Source organism: Echinops telfairi, unplaced genomic scaffold (assembly GCF_000313985.2).
Source record: "Echinops telfairi isolate 266 unplaced genomic scaffold, ASM31398v2 ScPeMD7_7468;HRSCAF=8506_1, whole genome shotgun sequence".
Lineage (NCBI taxonomy): Eukaryota > Metazoa > Chordata > Mammalia > Afrosoricida > Tenrecidae > Echinops > Echinops telfairi.
This window is the reverse complement of record NW_022111370.1, coordinates 5,547,280-5,565,923: the sequence shown is the minus strand read 5'-3', so window position 1 is coordinate 5,565,923 and position 18,644 is coordinate 5,547,280. Positions and strand designations below refer to the sequence as shown.

Sequence of the window (18,644 nt, the reverse complement as noted above, 5' to 3'; positions counted from 1 at the left end):
CATGCCATCAGTACCGCCCTCCTGTCGTACTCAGAATAGGACAATTGTCATCCTGTTTGATTCTAGAACATTCTCTTCTTCCCTATAGCTGTGATTGATGATGATGGTGACGATGATTTTCTAGTCGTGGCAATACTAGACTACACTAGACATTCTGCAATCACAACTTTCTTTTCTGTGTCTCTTTGGCAAACTTTGAGACGGAAGAGCCGATCTCATAGCTCCCTACTCCCTAAAAACAGTTTTGAAAGTATACGAGAGCCAGACTTATATCTATTTTTACAGACAGATGAAATCACCATTCTCAGATGAATCTCCTTTCAGATGGCTTTCCGGGAACCCAGGAGAGATAAGGGGAGATTTCAAACGGGTGTGGGGTAGCAACTCCCTTCTGGTTCTGATCCTGCATCTGGTTCCTGGACCTGCCAATCCCAGGAGCCAGCAGTGGACTGCCGACCTTGGATTCATTTGCCCAACCTTGGGTTCATTCAACCCTGCGTCCACCAGCCTGTGATCTTCCTGCTTCCTGGTTTGTTCCCCCTGCATCAAGCTTGCCATCTGACCCACCGACCTGACCTGGATTTAACTACTTCTACGACTGCGTGTGTGGTTTCTGGATGTCAATCCTTTTTATATACAAAGACTTAATGTCACTGGTTTTGTATTTCTAGAGAGGCTAGCCTAACGGCGGTGTTTGCACAACAGAATCGATATTCACTGAACTCTCTGTGTGAAAACTATCACTGCCTCATGGCCTCATTCCCCCTCCTGCTCCGGTAAGTGTTATTAAACCCTGAAACTTGGCCTGGTCGACCAAGCTGATGGCTCCTTGGATCAGCCGGTCATAAAACAGTTTGGGTGCTTCTTAGGGGCAAGGGTGCAGGGCTTCGACTTCCCTACTTTGGATAGACGGTCCGGAGAAACCAGTCCCTAGCAAAGGGCATCATGCTTGGTAGGGGGGCCCATCAGGAAATGGATTGACACAGTGGGTGCAATGATTGAGAATGGCTTGGGACCAGGGAATGTTGGGTTCTGTTGGGAACCAACCACAACATGCAGCGGATGGCATTGTGTTTACGTGTTGGGCTGCTAACCACAAGAGCGACTCCTCAGGAGAAACGTGAGGCTTTCTACGCCTGTTGGGAGTTAGTCTCAGAAACCCACAGAGTCCATTTTGTCCTGTCCTATCGGGTTGCCGTGAGTCAGCATCCACTCGACGGCGGTGATACAGCCTTTCTGGACAGAGGATCGGAGTCTATAGAGGCCCTCCATCCTTCGCCTTATGTTGCAGCTAAACAAGCCTTTATGTAATTTCCAGATTCGGTGGGGCTCTCTTTGATAACCCCATTTTTCATGCTCCCATCATCCTCGCTAGCTAGTTCTAGAATGACTGGCCCCAGCAACGGCTATGCAGCTAGCATTCTTGGGGCAAATACCCACTATCTCTACCTTTACAATAAAACAAACAAACCGACAAACCTCTGCCTTGCTGCAGGGATATGTGGTCGGCAGTGCAGTCAACTGCCAGGGTCAGGAGTAGCGCAATCCGGTGTACGGAGATTTTCCTCTAAGCAGCGTGTAGTCTTCTTACAAAACAAGAACACAACCTACAGGCTCCCCTGCAAGGGAGAGCAAAACCTTGATACTGACCCAGTATGCTGGCATGTTAATTTGCGATGACGTCCACCTGTGGCACTGAGAGAGCTGTCTTACTGGCGCTTTGTGGTTTGAGGAGCTGAAGGAGCCCTGGTGGTGCTGTTGTGTTAGCGTTGGACTGTTGTTAATCGCAAGGCTGGAGGTTCAAACCCACCACTTGCTCCTGCTTGCTCCAAAGGAGACAGATGAGGCTATGGATGGCAGAGGCTTTTTTGTTGTTGTTGTTTGGTTTGATTCACTTCAGTGCTCAAAACACACACTCAATGGCTTTGAGTCGATTCCGACTCACAGCCACCTGCTGGACGGACCAGAAGTGCCCTGGGGGTATCTGAAACTGTAAGTCTGCAGGCACAGAAAGCCCCATCGCTGTCCCTCAGAGTAGCTGGTGCTTTTGAACTGCTGGCTTTGCTGTGGGTAGCCGACCATGTCGTCCACCTGGGCTTATCTTTAACTGTGAATCAGAGTTGTAATGGCCTTCCTCTCAAGGTGGTGTTTACGTGCTGCACAACAAAGACAACACCCTTTACCATCGAGTCCCTCCGAACTGCCCCGTTGGGCGGTCAAGGCTGTGAGCTTAGAGCAGCACATCACCTTTTTCCCCTGGGGGCTCTGGGTGGGTTAGAGATACCAGCATGTCGGTAGGGCCACCCCAGGACTCTGTCACAACCAGATGCAGGAACTTTTTATATGAAGATACCGCATTAGGCCGGTCTGCCTCCTTCCTGTGGAAAAGAACACAAGCGACAACCGTTTTCACGGCCCCCTGGGTATGGTTTTATCCAAAGAGCAAAGGTTTGGACAGTGCATAGAACAAACACTGTGGGTGCCTGGTGGACACAGGCTTTGCCCACGGAGAGCTGTGATGCATCCCGTCAAATCTCAGCGGTCCCTCGGAGGTCAGGAGAACTCATTGTGGGCCAAGGGCATGGCCAGCACCAGAAACAGCCCTTCCCAGCCCTTGACTGGGAGTCCATGCAATGGGGGAGTGAAGCACCGGAAGACAACGGCCCCTGTCCACCCTTGACCTCAAAGCGCAGTCCGTCTGGACACCATCACAGGAATCCCAGGTTCCCCCGTCGCCACGGTCACAGACATGGAGACGGGCATGGGTGGGCGACACTCGGTCAACCAGAAGAATCCTCAAGGGGGTTAATTCCAATTCCCAGCAGGTCCCTTTGTTTAGGCATGGTATTGTTAATCCTCACAAAGCCCAGATGAGGTAGATGTCATCCAGGGATGGGCCTTAGTCAGCAAAACCAAACTCACTGCCATTTGCCAGTTCTGACTCTTAGCCACCCTACAGGTCACGGTAGACCTGCCCTCGTGGGCTACTGAGACTTCCACGTCTTCAGGTGATGGACAGTCTTGTCAAGATCTTCCCCTCAGATGTGCCCCGTCTGTCCCAACCCCCTCCTCAGCAGCCCCGGCTGGCTTTCCTGTGATCTCAGACTTTGTCTGACTCCTCTTCTGCTCCAGCTTCCGTTCCTGCTGGATGGCATCACTGGTCACATGGTGGCAACCAGCATCCTTAGGCAAAGTGGAACCCCTTTCAAAGGGCACAGTGGAGAGGCTGTCAGGGGACAATGGTCTGACGACAGGGGACATACACTAAGGGGAGTCAGCAGGAACATTTGCGTCTTAAAAAAAAGGTGCCCCTTGGCGTTAAAGATTCAGCCAGGCAGTGTTGGTTGATAAACGTTGGCCTGCTGAATTTTAAAGCCAAGGATTTCTCTTCTCTGAACTGGTGCCACTATGGGATGACAGGACGAATTTCAACACCAAACCTTATTTCAGCTAGCAGTTTATCAGTCACGTTATGAGCAAGGTATTAGTTGGTTGGCTGGCTGGCTGGGGCTTCCGCTCACTCCTCTCCACCAGACAGTTTTAAAAGACGAGTGTCCTAGTGATGTGCCCAGGGCCCTTTAGAAAGAAAAATACTTGGTGAACCACTCCTGGTGGGCAGAGCCGGGCTTCTGCTGGACATCTTTGGGCTGGGCTGTTTCACCCTCTTGGTTCCTGAAAAACAGACACAGGTGTTTTCTTCCCTGGCTACGAAAATTATTCCGTCAGCCACTGAACACCGCCCACTCTTGCTTAAGACTCCATGTTAACGAATGAGAAGGAACTCGGAGGGAGCTGTGGGTTAGGCTTTGGGCCGCTAACGGCCAGGTCAGGGATTCAAACCCATCAGCCGCTCCTAGAGAGAAAGGTGAGGCTGTCTGCTCCTATAAAGACTTACAGCCCCAGAAACCTTACAGAGAGGCCCTGAGTCGGAATAAATTCGATGGTAGCATGTTTAGGTTTGGGTTTTTGAATGCTTCACAGGGAGTCCTTGGATGATGCAAAAGGTTAACATGCTCAGCTACTAACCAATGTGCTGGAGATTGGAGGCCACTCAGAAGAAAGGCCTGGAAATCTATTTCCAAAAGAAAAACACCAGCCGGTAAAAACCCTACGGCACTCAGCTCTACCCCGAGCACCAAGGTCAGCACAAGTTGGGGCTGACTTGGGGCTTTCAGCCTGTGCTGGGCCCCTGCCAGGGCCAGGAGCTGCAGTGACAGTTAACACCAGGTTTATGGCCATTTCTTATAGACCTCTCCTTACGGATGGACAACATCAAATTGACATGGGAACGAAACCACGCCTTTAGAAAGCAACTTATTTTAAAACAACAATCATATGCTATTAACTTATAAATGAACCCATATGATACTACATACTTGTGTGTAACGTGTGATATTTAACATAATACATTAGCGATCACTGGGTTCCACGTAGCCTAAGGGTCTCTTGGGTTGGTCCGTGTGACAGTCTCCAGTGCACTGTTTGTCTTCACGTGGATGTTCACTTTCTAAGAGCTTTTCACTGCACTTATAGGTATGACTGAAGTAACGCTTTCGTGAATGAAACCCATGTACTGGGATGAATATTCCATTCACGTTCACGTCAAAGTGACACATTATCTCTACCACACCGAGAGTTTTGAGATGAGCTGACTTAGAAGAAAATGAATTTGGATACATGTTTGTCTTGTGTAATGGATAAGGGTCAGTGTACATGGTAGGGGGTTGAGAGTTTATTGTGCCAGCCTGGCTGATAAACACAAGTGGGATTAACTGAAGGGCAGAGAGAGAAATGGCTTGGTGAGCCTTGCCTTTCTTGTCTCTCGCTCTGTGATCATCGGACCTGTGTGCGGCTGCCTTGCTTGCTCTGTGCCTCAATTTAAAGGCTACACTACCTGTGGGACACCTAGCCTGTGGACTGTGTCGCTGTAAGTTGAGGTTCCTTTTAGACACCTCTGGAGCTAGGGACTGGCGGTTGGTGACCTGCCTTGTGATTGGCTGCTGTGCTGACATAGCCTAGCTCTCTCTACAAATAGAGGAAGATCTGGCAGCAGACTAGGCTTGAAGGACTGCTAGTCTCTCAACTTTCTCTCATGGACGTGAGTTGCACTGAGCCATTTGTAGTGCTTTCTAATTTAACTGTTTATTTCTTGTATTATATATTTATCTGTATATGATTTAATAGTTCATTTCTTGTTATATATCTAATTATCTTTATAAATAAATACATTAAATTATCAGCAATTTGGTTTTATCTCTCTAGAGAACCCTGTCTAACACAAGGGTGAATGTAACAGTTTCCTAAATGTTCGTTGAGGAAGTTAAAATGAGTCAAAGCAATGAGTTCTGTAAAACTGATGTTGAGCGACTGCTTGGGGCTTCACACCTAATTCCTCAGTTGTGAAAAGAGGGGTTTGGATTGGCACAATGACCACCCGGGCTCCTGTTCCTACTCCTGTCTGATCGTCACCCGAGCCTGGAGTCCTTGTCCAGCCAATCAGACTCAGAGCAACCCCTGTGACAGGGAAGAGCTGCCCCATAGGGGTTCCTGTCTTGCAAACTTGACGGGAACAGCTGGAGAGGTCTTCTTTCTGTGGAACCAAGGGGTGGGTTCAAACTGCCAACCTTTGTGTTAGCGACCGAGCGCCACCAGGGCTCCTCATTAAAGGTTCTATCCCCTGCCACCGAGCTGATTCCAACTCGTGACTCTGCAGGCCACAGCAGACCTGCTGTGCATGGTTTCTGAGGCTGAAAATCTTTACGACAACAGAAAATTTCATCTTTCACCCAAGTGGCAGCTGACTGGTTTGAACTGCTGACCTTATGGCAACCAGGTGCTTCCCTCACAGCACTACCAAGGCTCTTCATTTGTGTAAACAGTCTCTGGGCAGGTAGGGCCCCTGGCAGGGGGACAGCAGAGAAGGGGCTGGCTCTGGAATGCCAAATTGAAGGCCCAGAATTAGAGCATGTGGGGGAGACTGGCCAGCAGGGAGCCAACATGAAGGAAGGGAATGTCTGCACGCTCTGGCAGAGAAATATTTCTGGAAAAACTGAGGTCTGAGATCATCATGTGCCATCAGGCACCCCACGGATTACGAGATCTAAAAATCCCAGGATGCACCACATTTTAAGAAATGCCAGCAATAATGGAGGAATTGGAACTATTTGGGGGGGCTTCTGCACGAGACCCAGTGGGTGTTATTTCTTTTAGTTTCACAACATTCTGACGAGGAGCTTCTGGTGCCCCCATGTTAGAGGAAACAGACCCAAAGAGGTCAAATCACTTGCCCAAAGTCACACAGCTAAGAACGAACAGGGTGGGGGCTGGAACCTGAACCCGGATCTTGTGGCCAGGGAAGAAAGTGCATCTTCTGTGAGCACTATGAGCTGAAGTTGGGTAAGCGAGTCAGGTTGCCGATCTAATAAAAATGAAACCCACTGCCAGCAAGTCCGTGCTGACACATGGGGACAAGACAGGGTAGAACTGTCCTGTGGGTGCAACTTTTCATGGGAGCAGAAAGGTATGCTTTTCTCCCTTGGAGTGACTGGTGGGTCTGAACCACCCACCTTATGATGAGCAGCCTAGCACATAGCCTGCTGAGCAATCAGGGCTCCTGCTCTGATAATCCCTGGGAGAAAAGTCCTTCTGGAATTTGGTATGAAGAATCATGCAGTTTCTGGATGCTTGGAGGCTGCAGGTGAGGGGCCCTGGCCCAGTGGACGCTGGGTCTCCTGCAGAATCCCTGAGGTGTCCAGTTCAGGGTCAGACAGGGCTTGTTTCACTCTGGCAGCTGGATGACCCTTCGTCCAGGGCCAGACTGGTTTATCATTCAAAAGCCTCGGTGCCAGCATGAACCCAACATCCCATCTGTCCATCAGGACATGGCCTCCCAGCTCTCCCCTCCCCCATACCTTGAGGCAGTTTTAGCATCTGGAGCCTGGCTGGGTTTGTAGGGCCGGCCAGCGCTGGGGCTGGGGTCCAGGCTGGGCGACTTGGTAATTGGAGGGGCATTGATCCTGGAGCTCAAATCACCACTCAGGAAGTTCTTGGCGTAGGAGGCGAGGTTTGGCACACTGACCACTCGGCTGGGCACTTCCTCCACCCTCTTCTTCTGCATGTGAGAGAGGAAAGCTCCATGAGTTCCAGCAAGGCAATGGATTTCGTGTGAGCTTGAATTCTGAGCATCCCAGTTTGCAGAAAGCTATGATGACAGCGGCCGCCCCCAATCCATTTGCAGAGTCCCCACACAGACGAAGCCTCCACTGGCTTCCTTCTGATCCTTAACCAAGGACTAGGTGGTCTTGGCCTCAGGCAGAGCGCCTTGGCCAGCAGACTGTCCACCCCTCTCCAGCAGTACTGTGGACAGCCAAGCCAACAGACAAGTCTGTCTTGGAAGAAGTACAGCCAGAATGCTCCTTAGAGGCAAGGATGATGAGACCCCGCCTCATGTACTTTAGACATGTCTTCGGTGCGACCTGTCCTGGGAGAAGGACCTGCCTGCTAGGTAAAGTTGAGGGGCAACAAAAAGGCCAGCCCTGGATGAGATGGATTGACACAGTGGCTGCAGGAATGTGCTCAAATATGAAGGGCAATCGTGAGGATGGTGCAGGGCAGGGCTGTTTCATTCTGTTATGTGTAGGGTCACCATGGGCGGAACCGACCCGATGCCCCCTCACCACCGCCATCTTCAGGAAGCAACAAATGAGCGGTAGAGGGGCATGCACGAAAAGCAGTGGGGAAACTTACCTTCATGGAAGGGGTCAAATACCCAGGATGAGGATTGAAGGAAAAGGACCGGTTCCGATGGGACATGGCGCTGGGGAACGCTGCGTAACGGAAGCGTCTCTCCTGCAAAAAACACACAAGCATGTCTGTCTGTAGCCTGAACACAGCGCTGCGCATGAGTGACAGGAGACAAGCGGAGGGCCGGGCCACGGGCGGGGCTCAGGCCAGGACCCCAGAGCAGAGGCTGCAGCTGTGGTTGCTGTGCGAGCGTGGTGCTTCTATCCCTGCGCCTCTGCGTTGAGTGCCCCCCAACTCGTGGTGACCCCATGCGCTCAGTCACACTGGTGTTGCGGCTGGACAGTGCCAGGACTTTCTTACGAGGACCCTCAGAGTGACTCCACCCTCACATCCTCTTGGTTAGCAGCCTAGCGGGAGCCGTGTGCAGCAGCCTGGGATTTCCCCCCAAATCAAAACTCAAATCAAACTCACCGCCGTCGAGTCGATTCTGACTCGGTAGCAGTCCAGTGCCTTGGTCACCATGTCCACTCCCCAAGCCAAACCCAACCCACTCCCCATGGAGTCCCCGCCTGCCCCTGCGGGCAGGGCCGAGCTGCCCTTGCGTTCCGAACCTGTAACTCTCGACTGGAAAGACCCTTCTCACGTGGTTTGAACTTTAAAAAAAATTTTTAATTAATTCATTTCATCGTTTAATTGGGAGCTCTTACGGATATCATAGCATTCTATAGTTCAATCACGCCAAGCAGTATTGTACAATTGCTATCACAATCAGTTTCAAGACATTTTTTCTTGAACTCCTTGAGATCATCTCCCCTTTATCCCCTCTCCCTCAGGAACCCTTATTATTATTATTCTTTTTGCTATATCTGACACCATCCAGTATATCTGTTTACATACAATTCTGTTGTTTAATCCCCTTGAGCGGGGTCATATACAGCCATCAATGCTATCAGCTCCTTCCCTTCCTCTCCCCCTTTCTTCCCATTCCCTCAGGGAACCATTACTCCTGTTACTGTACCCAATGATCTTGATTATACAACTGGCTTTCATGTATCCAATGATCTGATTATACAACTGACATATGTATGTCTGACATGATTAATGAGGTAAAACAAAGAAAAACCATCATAGTAAGGGAGGGGAATATTAGAGAATAGTTATGTGGTTCATCAGTGCAATACTGCACCCTAGATTTATCATTCCTTCCTTGTGGCCCTTCTGAGGACCACCCAGTTGTCTCACAGGTGGGTTTTGGGTCTCCACTTTGTCCACGCTCCTTCACATTAATTTGATTGCTTGTTTTTGAATTTCTGATACCTCTTCCCATCGACACCTCATGATCACACAGGCTGATGTGCTTCTTCCATGTGGGCATTGTTGCTTCCCTGCTAGGTGGCCACTTGTTTAATTACAAGCCTTTAAGACCCAGATGCTATATCTTTTGATAGCTGGGCACTACCAGCTTTCTTCACCACATTTGCTTATGCACCCACTTTGTCTTCAGGGATCAAGTCAGGAAGGTGAGTATCATACAATGCCACATTATTAGAACAAACCATGTTGTACTGTGATAAGATTTAAGTACAGGCGGAGTGTCCATCTGCTTCCTAACCGCTACGCCTCCAGGGCTCCTTACTTCACCCCCTAGCAATGCCAAGTGAGTGTTCAATCCTAATGACTCTCTGGATTTCCGGACATTGTGTAAATTCTCCAGGTTACCGCCCAGGGGCTGGCAGAGCGAGCAGATGGGAGAGGCATGGAGTCAAGACAATAAGGAGCTAGCAGGCCAGGACTATGCCTGAGCTTTCACCCCGCAGGAGATGGGCAGTCGTGAGGGTGCTAACACAGCCCTGCCAGACTGGCTTCTATCCACCCCCCCACCCCACCCCCCAGCTGCTCTGGTTCTCTGGAACCAGTACAGAGGGCGAGGCAGGGGCATGGAGACCCGGTAATGGATTCTCCAGTTTCGTGGGTCACTGAGAGATGATAGGGCTAGGATCAAGGTTATGGGAAACATGGGGCTGGGGGGAGAGGGGGGCAGCTGGAGGGAGACTTCTGGTTGTCACCCACACTGACGTGTGAATTCAGCACCCACTGTCCCCACGTTGAAGGCCAGCTCCTGGGAACTGTCCTGGTGCCCCAGCTTGGCGACAGAAGGACCTTCCCACTGGGGCGGGGAGGGGTGGTCCATGTAAGAGGGGAAGGGGGCGGAGACGGGAGGAGGGCATGTCAAAGCCTTAGTGCCCTGGGGAGCGGAATCACAGGGACAGGGAGAGAGGCTTTTCTGTTACAGGTTCGAACCTACCAGCCACTCTGCAGAGAAAGAGGCGGCAGTTGGCTTCAAAATGGATTTGATGGCAAATGGCTTCTGGTTTAGGGGCAGCTATGCGGGCGGTCACTAGGAGGCAGCATTGACTCAATGGCAGCGAGTTTGGATTGGGTTTGTGAGTTGGGCTGCTGGCCCCCCAAGATCCCCGCCAGCTCTTCTAAGGTGGAAGGATGAGACTGCTCACGGGAAGATTCCCAGTCTCTGAAACCAGAGCAGGCAGGTCTACCCTGTTCTATGGGGCCGATTAGAAAACCAAACAAAGCCCCTCACCGACACTGAGTCAATTCTGACTCATTGTGCCCCCAGAGGGCAACTGCTGCCCAGAGGTTCCCGACTCACGGGGACCCTGCAGGACAGAGAAGAACTGACCCTGAGGGTTTCCACAGCTGTACATTTTCCCAGAAGCAGACTGCTTCCCAGTTCCCCCGTGGAGGGACTGCTAGGTTCAAACTGCTGACCATGAGTCCCAGCTTGCTGTCTAACCACTGGGCAACCAGAATCCTTCTCACACAGGAAACCAGCTCAGGATCCTTTGTGAGGTGGTTTTTCTGGCCATCAAGATGAAGATGGTAGGTACCCAGGAACTGCTGGGGGTGCAGAGTCAAGGCCCCTGGTGAGGTCCTTGGTGGCCTGTGGCCCCCCCACTCCCCGGGCAGGGTTCACAGCCTCACCGTGAGCTGCTCGATGATGTCCTCTCGCCCCTTCAGGCGGCTCTGCAGGCGGCCACTGAGCTGCAGGTCCTCTGGCTGCGAAGCCCCCTTCCCCAGCTTCTCTCTGGAGTCTCTGAGCCTGTTGTAAACAGACTAGCAGTTAGCCCTTCCCCCAGAGAGAAATGAAAGAGTGCTGGTGCTTCCTCTGAGCAGGCACTCGCTCTGCTGCAAGGAGGAAACTGAGGCCTAGAGTCTTGTCCGGGCTGCAGACCCTAGCCCGAGTTGTCAGGGCTTCAAGGACAAGGAGCCCGGGTTCTGGTTCTCCTGAAAAAAATTATTGTGGTGAATATATGAGGGGGCTTCAGAGAGTCTGTGGGAAACTCCCATTCTCTCTTGATCCCATTTTCCCCTGCGCTTTTTGTAGCATCCTCGTGCCCAGCAAAACACATCAACTCAACACCTTCGGGACATCCTGGGCCACGCATGAACTTCCCGGAGTTGTAAAACCGTCCTCACCTTGCTCTCCTAAGCTGCCCCTTCCCCACTGACAGAAGTCCACTGCCACCTCCCCACTCCCGCCCCAGCTTCCTCTCAGCTGTCCAGCCGCAGTTGTCCATTTGACCCCACCGACAAGGGGGCTGCAGAAAAGTCATGGGAAATGCCATTCCCTTTTGCTTCCACTTTTCCCATGGGCTTTTTGAAACCCCCTTGTAGGCAGTTCTTCAAAGAGTGTAACTCAAGGCAAACATTCGTACCAGCAAAAGCATAACTATTGTTCAATTTTAAAGAAGATTTCAGGGGATGTGTTTAGTCTACAGTTTAAAAATGATCTCAGGGCATCCAGGACTCCTGAAAATCTGGATGCCATGACAACTGGGAACTCTGTTCAAGAAACAGTCTTTATTAATTAAACTGAACCCTTGTTTGACTAAAGGCACCCTGGGGGCTCCCTGCATTAGGCCGTGGGCTGCTAACTGCCAGGCTTGTTGTTCAAACCCACCAGCCACGCCTTGGGAGAAAGACCAGACGGTCAGCTTCCATAAAGACTTACATACAGCCTCAGAAAACCTATATAGGGTTGCAATTGACCCTGCGGCGATGGGCTTTGTTAAATTTAAAAACAACTTCAAGGGGGGTATTTTTGGTGTAAAGTTTAAAGATGACTTAGGGTAATAGTTTTGGGGGTACATCCAGGCTCAATAGCTCAAGGAGCCTAGTTTTGTGGGCATGTGGCTGCTGCATGCAGTGGGGTGTCAAGACCAGGGAGAAGAAGGTCAAAACATCCCCCCACACCAACTGGCCTTGAGTCAATTCTGATTCCTAGTGATCCTACAGGAGAGCAGACCTGCCCTTGTGGGTTTCTGAGGCTATAAACCTTTATGGGAGCAGGCGGCCTTGGCTTTCTCCTGTAGAGAAAACTTGTGGGTTTGAGACACCACCCTGAATGTCGGCAGCCCTGTGGTTAATCCCCTGTGCCACCAGGGTTAACCCTGGCTGCACCAAAGAGTCCAGGGCCAGAAAAGAGGGCCACAGCTGGCAGGTTTGACAGTTGCTGGCATGTCTCTGTCGCCACCTCCTGGCAGACCTGGGACATAACATGCCCTCTCAGTGAGACGTCAGAGGAGCCACAGTCAAGAAATCTAACAATGGTGAATGGCACTGGGGCCTGAATGAGCTGGGGACTGAAGGACTGGACTTCAGCCTTCACGGCTCCATAAAGAGTTGTCCCGCGGTTGAATACTTTTTCTGGGCTATGTGCAATTCGCCCACAAGCCTTGGCTCCCTCCTCTTCACAATGGGCATCAAACTGGTTGGTTGTGAAGATTCAGTGAAATCAGGGGCACCTGGCACATGCAACTGAAAAAACCTCCCACAGGCGGCTTCTGGATGGTTTGCTCTGCATTGGAGAAAACCGAGAATAATCCTTAAGCGCACAGGCGTGGAGTCAAACGAGCTGCATTTAAACTCACCTGGAGCACTGCAGTGACCGGTCTCCCTGACTCCACCGGACCCCACCATCGTCTCTCCACAGCCAGGGTGACCCGGTTCAGAGACAGTCAACCTGAGACCAACAGACTCACCAAGATTCGCCCTGGGAGCTTCTACACCTCGAACCGACAAGAGCCAAGGGTCCCTCCCAAGTAAAAAAAAAAACGGCCCAAGAAAAAAAAAAATCGCTCATGAGCACTGTGGACCTTAAGAAAACACCATCACTCTGAGGCCAGGAACGGTAGTTGGGAAAGATGGTCTGGATGACAGAAACGAAGTTAGAGATCGCATGACAGAATTTTGCAAGACAACGACTTGTTCATAGCAAGGACCTTTTTTCAACCACACCACGTGGACTTCTCCAGCTGGAATCCACAGAGTTCAAGTTGACTGCATCTGTCAGAAGAGACGATGGTGAAGCTCACTCTCAGCAGCCCAAATAAAGCCAGACGCTGACAGGGGAGCAGAGCATGAGTTGCTCATATGTAAGTTCAAGTTGAGGAAAATTAGAACAAGGCTACGAGAGCCAAAATGTGAACCTTGAGTGGTTCTGCCGTTGAGAAGAAAGGGAATTCCAGAACACTTCATGGTGTTCACACAGAACCTGTACATGGACCAAGAGGCATTTATTCAACCTGAACAAGGGAGGAATGCCCGGCTTCAAATCAAGATAGGGTTGGGTTCCCTTACTGTGCTCAATCAATCTGTCTGCTGACCAAATAATCGGAGAAGCCGGACTGTATGAAGAAGACCGTGGCATCGGGATTGGAGGAAGACTGATGAGATACGCAGATGATGTCGCCCTGCTCACTGAAAGCGAGGAGGGCTTGAAGCACTAGCTGATGAAGAGCCAGGACCGCAGCCTTCAGTGTGGATGACGACACAATGCAAAAAAACCCAAACCCTCACAACTGCCAATAGGTAACATCGAATAATGGGGAGAAAAAAAAGGTTGAAGTTGTTAAGAATTTCATCTTGCTTGGATCCACAATCAATGCTCATGGGAGCCACAGTCAAGAAATCTAACAATGGTGAATGGCACTGGGCAAATCTGCTGCACAAGACCTCTTTAAAGTGTTGACGAACAAGGGTGTCACTTTGAGGACCCAGGTGTGCCTGACTTGCCTTGCAGATCCAAGTGAAAGTTGGACAGTAAATAAGGAAGCCCGAACAAGAACCGATGCATGTGAATTGCAGTGCTGGAGAAGAATGTTGAAAGTATCATGGACTGCCCAAAGAACCAACTGATCTGTCTTGGGTGGGGTGCTGCACAGAGCTCCTAGGCAAGACTCTGTCTCATGGACTTTGGATATGTTGTCAGGAGAAAGTAGTTTCTGCAAAGCATATCCTACTTGGTAAACTAGAGAAGCTAAAAACTCACTGCCATCGAGTCGATGCCGACTCACAGTGACCCTATTGGACGGAGTAGAACCGCCCTCTTTGTTTCTGAGGCTAACTATTTATGAGAATAGTGGCTGGTGGTTTCAGACTGCAGGCGAAGAGGAAGTCGAGAGGAAGTCGAGAGGCAGTGAGAAAGAAGACCGTCGATGAGATGGGTTGACACCGTGGCTGCAACCATGGGCTCAAACATAAGAACCACTGTGAGGATGGTGCCTGATGGGCAGTGTTTCGTTCTGCTGTACTTAGGGTCGCTATGGGCTGGAACGGACTTGACAGGACCTAACAACAACAACAACATGAGATTAAATAGTCGATGCTGTTGTCTGTGGTTCCATGGAGTGGGTTCTGACCCATAGTGGCCCTGTGCACAGCAGAAGGAAACTCTGCCCGGTCCTGGGCCAGCCTCACAATCGTTCCCATGCCTGAGCCCACTGATGCAGCCCACGTCCATCCACCTCCTTTTCACCGACCCTCCACTTTACCAAACACGGGGTCCTTCTCCAGAGACCTGCCTCTCCCGACAAGATGTCCCAAGTACTAAGACCAGGCAATCATGACTTTGAAACAAAGAGGAGAGGCGGGCGGGGGATGGAAAGCACCACCAGAATGGAAACAAGGAGAACAGTCACATGGTGTGAAGCAGGCAACCGCTCACAGAACCACTTGGGTAGAGTTGACTGAATAGGACACTGTTGTGTGCCCTGAAAACACAACACGGTATTTTCACACACAACACAGTATTTTTCAAAAAGGAAGGTAAACAAGATGATGCCACAGCTGCTCAAACCTCTAACAGCTCCCCTGGGACCGAACGTATGCTGGGAACACAGCCAAACACCATCCCCTCAACCCACAGGCTCCCAGCTCCCCCACTCCCCCCACTCCTTTCCTTTGGCCCACTCTCTCCCTCAGCCCACAGGCGCCCTCTGGCTGTTTTCAGGGCCTTTGCACTTGCTGCGCCAGGAAAGCGCTTCCTCCTCAGGGATGGCTGTTCCCTGCCAGCTGTGCAAAATGCCACCTGGCCACACTCCACATAGGGCGTCCCAACTTTCGACAAGACTCCTTTCTGCCCTGAGTGTATTGTCACCTACGCCAAACAGATCCCTCTCTTAAGACTTCATTCTTGCAGGAACCCCCCCACTTTTCCAAAGCCGATTTACAGCACTTTGCTCTTCCGAAAGACCGAATTTCTGCTAACCAGAAGTCATCAGGAGAGGACGTCCGCTTTTACCACAAAAGGTAAAAGCAAAACTAGGGCTCCTCCTCTTCTGTTTGGGCCGTGAGCTGTTAAAGGGGCCGCGTGCTCCCGTGAGGGCAAGGGCAGTGGTGCTCCTGCTGAACTCTGGAGCGATGAAAGAGCAGATCAGACGCAGACAAACAAGAGCCCGCCTGGTCTTTAGGAGCCGCCCGAGTCGGACTCCCAGCGACGCATGCGCAGCAGAAGGAAACACTGCCTGGTCCTGCGGCAGCCTCGAAAATGCTGCTCTATTTGAGCCTGCTGTCAAGCCATCGCAGAGTCACCTTTTGTACGAAACCTCTGCTTTGTACAGCATGATGTCCTTCTCCAGGGACACGGGGACAGACAGACGCCATGTGGAGGTCCCCAAGCAACCCTGTGGATGCTAGCGAAGCACACCCAAGGGCCTTCCCCCGCAGCGGACAGAAAGAACCATTCCCCACAGCGGGAGCTCTGGATTCGGGCTGCTAGTTGCTTTTCACCAGTGGTATTCCTGATACAGTTAAGACCACACTCACCCCAAATGGTCTGGACCTAAGGGCATTCCTGGGGTGGGGGTGGGGGGGGGGAAGGCAGGTGCCAGGGCTTCCCTTTTAAAACCAGGGACGTTCCAGGGACGCTGGACTGTCTGCTGTGGAGACCACACTTACTCTGCCTCCAGAGCAGCCAGCCGGGCCTGGAGCCGGGCCTGGGCACTGCTGAAGTCCGCCACCATGGCCTGCATCTCCTCCCGATGCTCTCGGCGCAGCGCCTCCACCCCCCGGGCCCGTTGGGCCTGCTGCTCCTCCTCCCGCGACCTGTGGGCAGGCGGGCAGCAGTCAGAGCTGTTCTGGTCCCAGGGATCTGTTCCCCACTGTGCTGGGTGGGCGTCCTGGCTTGGGAGTCATGGGCAGGAGAATGAATCTGGGAAGCCTGGGAGGGGGCCTCAAGAATTCATTCTTGGCTCCCAGCACCTTTGTACTCGACAGCTTCGATAAACAGATGCCTGGGAAGATACATGCTCCCTCCAAAAGAAATGGATTGCATGAAAAGTCCTATAGCTATTTAAGAAATGGCATGTATCATTAAAATAAAGGCTCTGAACTCAGGAGTCATAATAAATGGTTACACATGGATTCATAATGATAGTATTGTTGTTGTTATAGACATTACTATCCTATGTGACCCATAGGATAGAGTAGAAGAGGGTTTACTTGGCTCTAATCTTTTTGGTGGGTTACGCCCCTGGATTGCTAACTCAAGGTGAATGATTGGAGACCACCAGCTGTCCCACAGAAGAAAAGATGAGGTGTTCTACTCCCATATAGATTTACAGCCTCATACACACACAGGGGCAGCTCTAACTAGTCTTACGGGGTCGTTGGTGTCAGAACCGATGGCAGTTGTTCGTTGTTTTTCCGTAGAGGAGCCAGACAGCAGATGGCAGCGGCTCACCCAGGCCGGCAGGCTGGCAGGGGATCTGGGGGTCCCTGCAGGCTGACCAACCTGAGCTGCTCGCGGAGCTGCATCGCCTCCTGTCTGTGCAGTTCCACCTCAGCCAGCAGCCGCCGCACCGCGTCCTCCCAGAGCCCGCAGCCCTCGCTCTGGCCCTGCTCGCAGGCGCCTGTTGTCTGGGAGCCAGAGTCGCCTCGCTCCTGCAAAGGGACGGGCCTTCAGGAGGCGCGGATGGACATGTGGACATGCACACCGGATCACAGGTCCACAGGGGCCCAGGCGGAGGTCCCGGGCGTCAGCTCAGAGCATACCACATCTCTTCAAGCCCACTGCTTTGGGATCTGGCCACACCGGGTCCTGAACTGGTTTACAAATGAACGCGGTGAGCCATGAACCCCACTGCCTTCTGCCTTTGCCTTGTAGGCTCCCTGTGAATGGAGACCTGAAGGCTGGCTGGGAGAGAGGCCTGGGCATTTAGGGGAGGGAGGTGGGGGTAGGGGGGTGGCAAGAGAGGAGTGCCATCTGACCCGGAAATTCAAGGAGAGCTGATCCAGGGCCAGGGAGGCCCAAACCTGCGGTCTGGCTAGGGGTATTCTGAGTGACCCCAACCTTGAGTCCTGCCTGGAACCCTCCTAGAGGCCATGGGTCTGTGCAATAAATGCGCACAGTATTTAAGACCTGCTTTCTGATTCTCAAAGGTCCCTAGACCTAATCCCCAGAGGGGTATGGCAGGCGAGGGATCTCCCTAGATCAGACCCTGAAGTCTATCTTCCTGGACTAATGGCTACAGCCCTAAGCAGCACCTAGGGGAGATGTTGGCAGGACACTTACCTGGGTGGTGAGGGCTTGGTTCCCGCTGTCCCCTGGAGGCTGCGGGCCAGCCCGCTGTTGACCTGAGCTGCCCAGAGCCCTCAGGTGGGCCTGCAGGGCCACCAAGTCCTGCTGGTGCTCGGAGCAGGCAATCCGCTGCTCGGACAGCTCCTGCCTCAGGGACTCTGGAGAGAGACCAGCAGGTCAGAAGGGTTGCAGGGCTGCAGGTGGTCCTGCCAGGACAACAGACTAGGGTGGGGAGCCAAGTGGGATGGAGGAGCAGCTGCTGAAGGCTTTGGGTTGAGTTCCCTTAAACGTAGTTCAAGATAATAGTAAGAATAGCTACCAAGTATTGAGGACTTTCTCCGTACAAAAACCCAGACACATAAAAAACAAAACAAAACCAAAACACAGCCCAATTGTTAAAAAAAATTACAAACCTAAGTAACATAAAAACAGGACATGAATTAGAGGTACCATAGATTAATTCATTTAACCCCACACTTTCCATCCCTCCCTCACTCTGCCTGTCCACCCGTCCTGCCACCTGTCCACCCATCCTGTCCTCTGTCCATCCATCCTGTTATTTATCCATCCATCCTGCCACCAGTCCACCCATCCTGTCCTCTGTCCACCCACCCTGCCACCTATCCATCCATCCTGCCATCTATCCATCCATCTATCCATCCATCCTGCCACCTGTCCATTCATCCTGCCATCTGTCCATCCATCCTGTCATCTGTCCACTGTGTCATCTGTCCATCCATCCTATTCTCAGTCTTGAGTCCCAGTCCTAGTGTACCAGGTACTCTGGAGGACACCGCTGCACCCAATCTTTCACAGACGGAGTGTACTGAGTTCAATGGTGTTCCCCAAATCCATGTCCTAGACACAACCCTCAGAAAGAGACCTTTGGAAGCAAGGCATTTGCAGGTGTAAGTAGGTGGCACGAGGTTCTACTGGAGCACAGGGTGATGATACCAGAGCAAGTTCACAATGACGGGCGTCCTTAAAGTCCCCGACAGAGATGAGGGAAGTGGCCATGGGAAGA

The 18,644-nt window shown here is 51.7% G+C and overlaps 1 protein-coding gene across 1 annotated transcript in view; it reads right to left on the bottom strand.

The window, feature by feature from the left end:
- Nucleotides 1-1,970: 1,970 nt before the first annotated feature.
- The window catches only part of FAM184B (family with sequence similarity 184 member B), a 136,005-nt gene continuing 119,331 nt past the window's right edge, over nucleotides 1,971-18,644 (bottom strand). The window contains exons 14-20 of the mRNA XM_045284392.1: nucleotides 17,615-17,778; nucleotides 16,835-16,983; nucleotides 16,000-16,146; nucleotides 10,744-10,861; nucleotides 7,747-7,848; nucleotides 6,912-7,111; nucleotides 1,971-3,672 (exon numbers count right to left, since the gene is read on the bottom strand). Coding sequence (XP_045140327.1) covers nucleotides 3,579-3,672; nucleotides 6,912-7,111; nucleotides 7,747-7,848; nucleotides 10,744-10,861; nucleotides 16,000-16,146; nucleotides 16,835-16,983; nucleotides 17,615-17,778 — 974 coding nt within the window. The 3' untranslated portion in view covers nucleotides 1,971-3,578. The remainder of the gene's footprint in view (nucleotides 3,673-6,911; nucleotides 7,112-7,746; nucleotides 7,849-10,743; nucleotides 10,862-15,999; nucleotides 16,147-16,834; nucleotides 16,984-17,614; nucleotides 17,779-18,644) is intronic.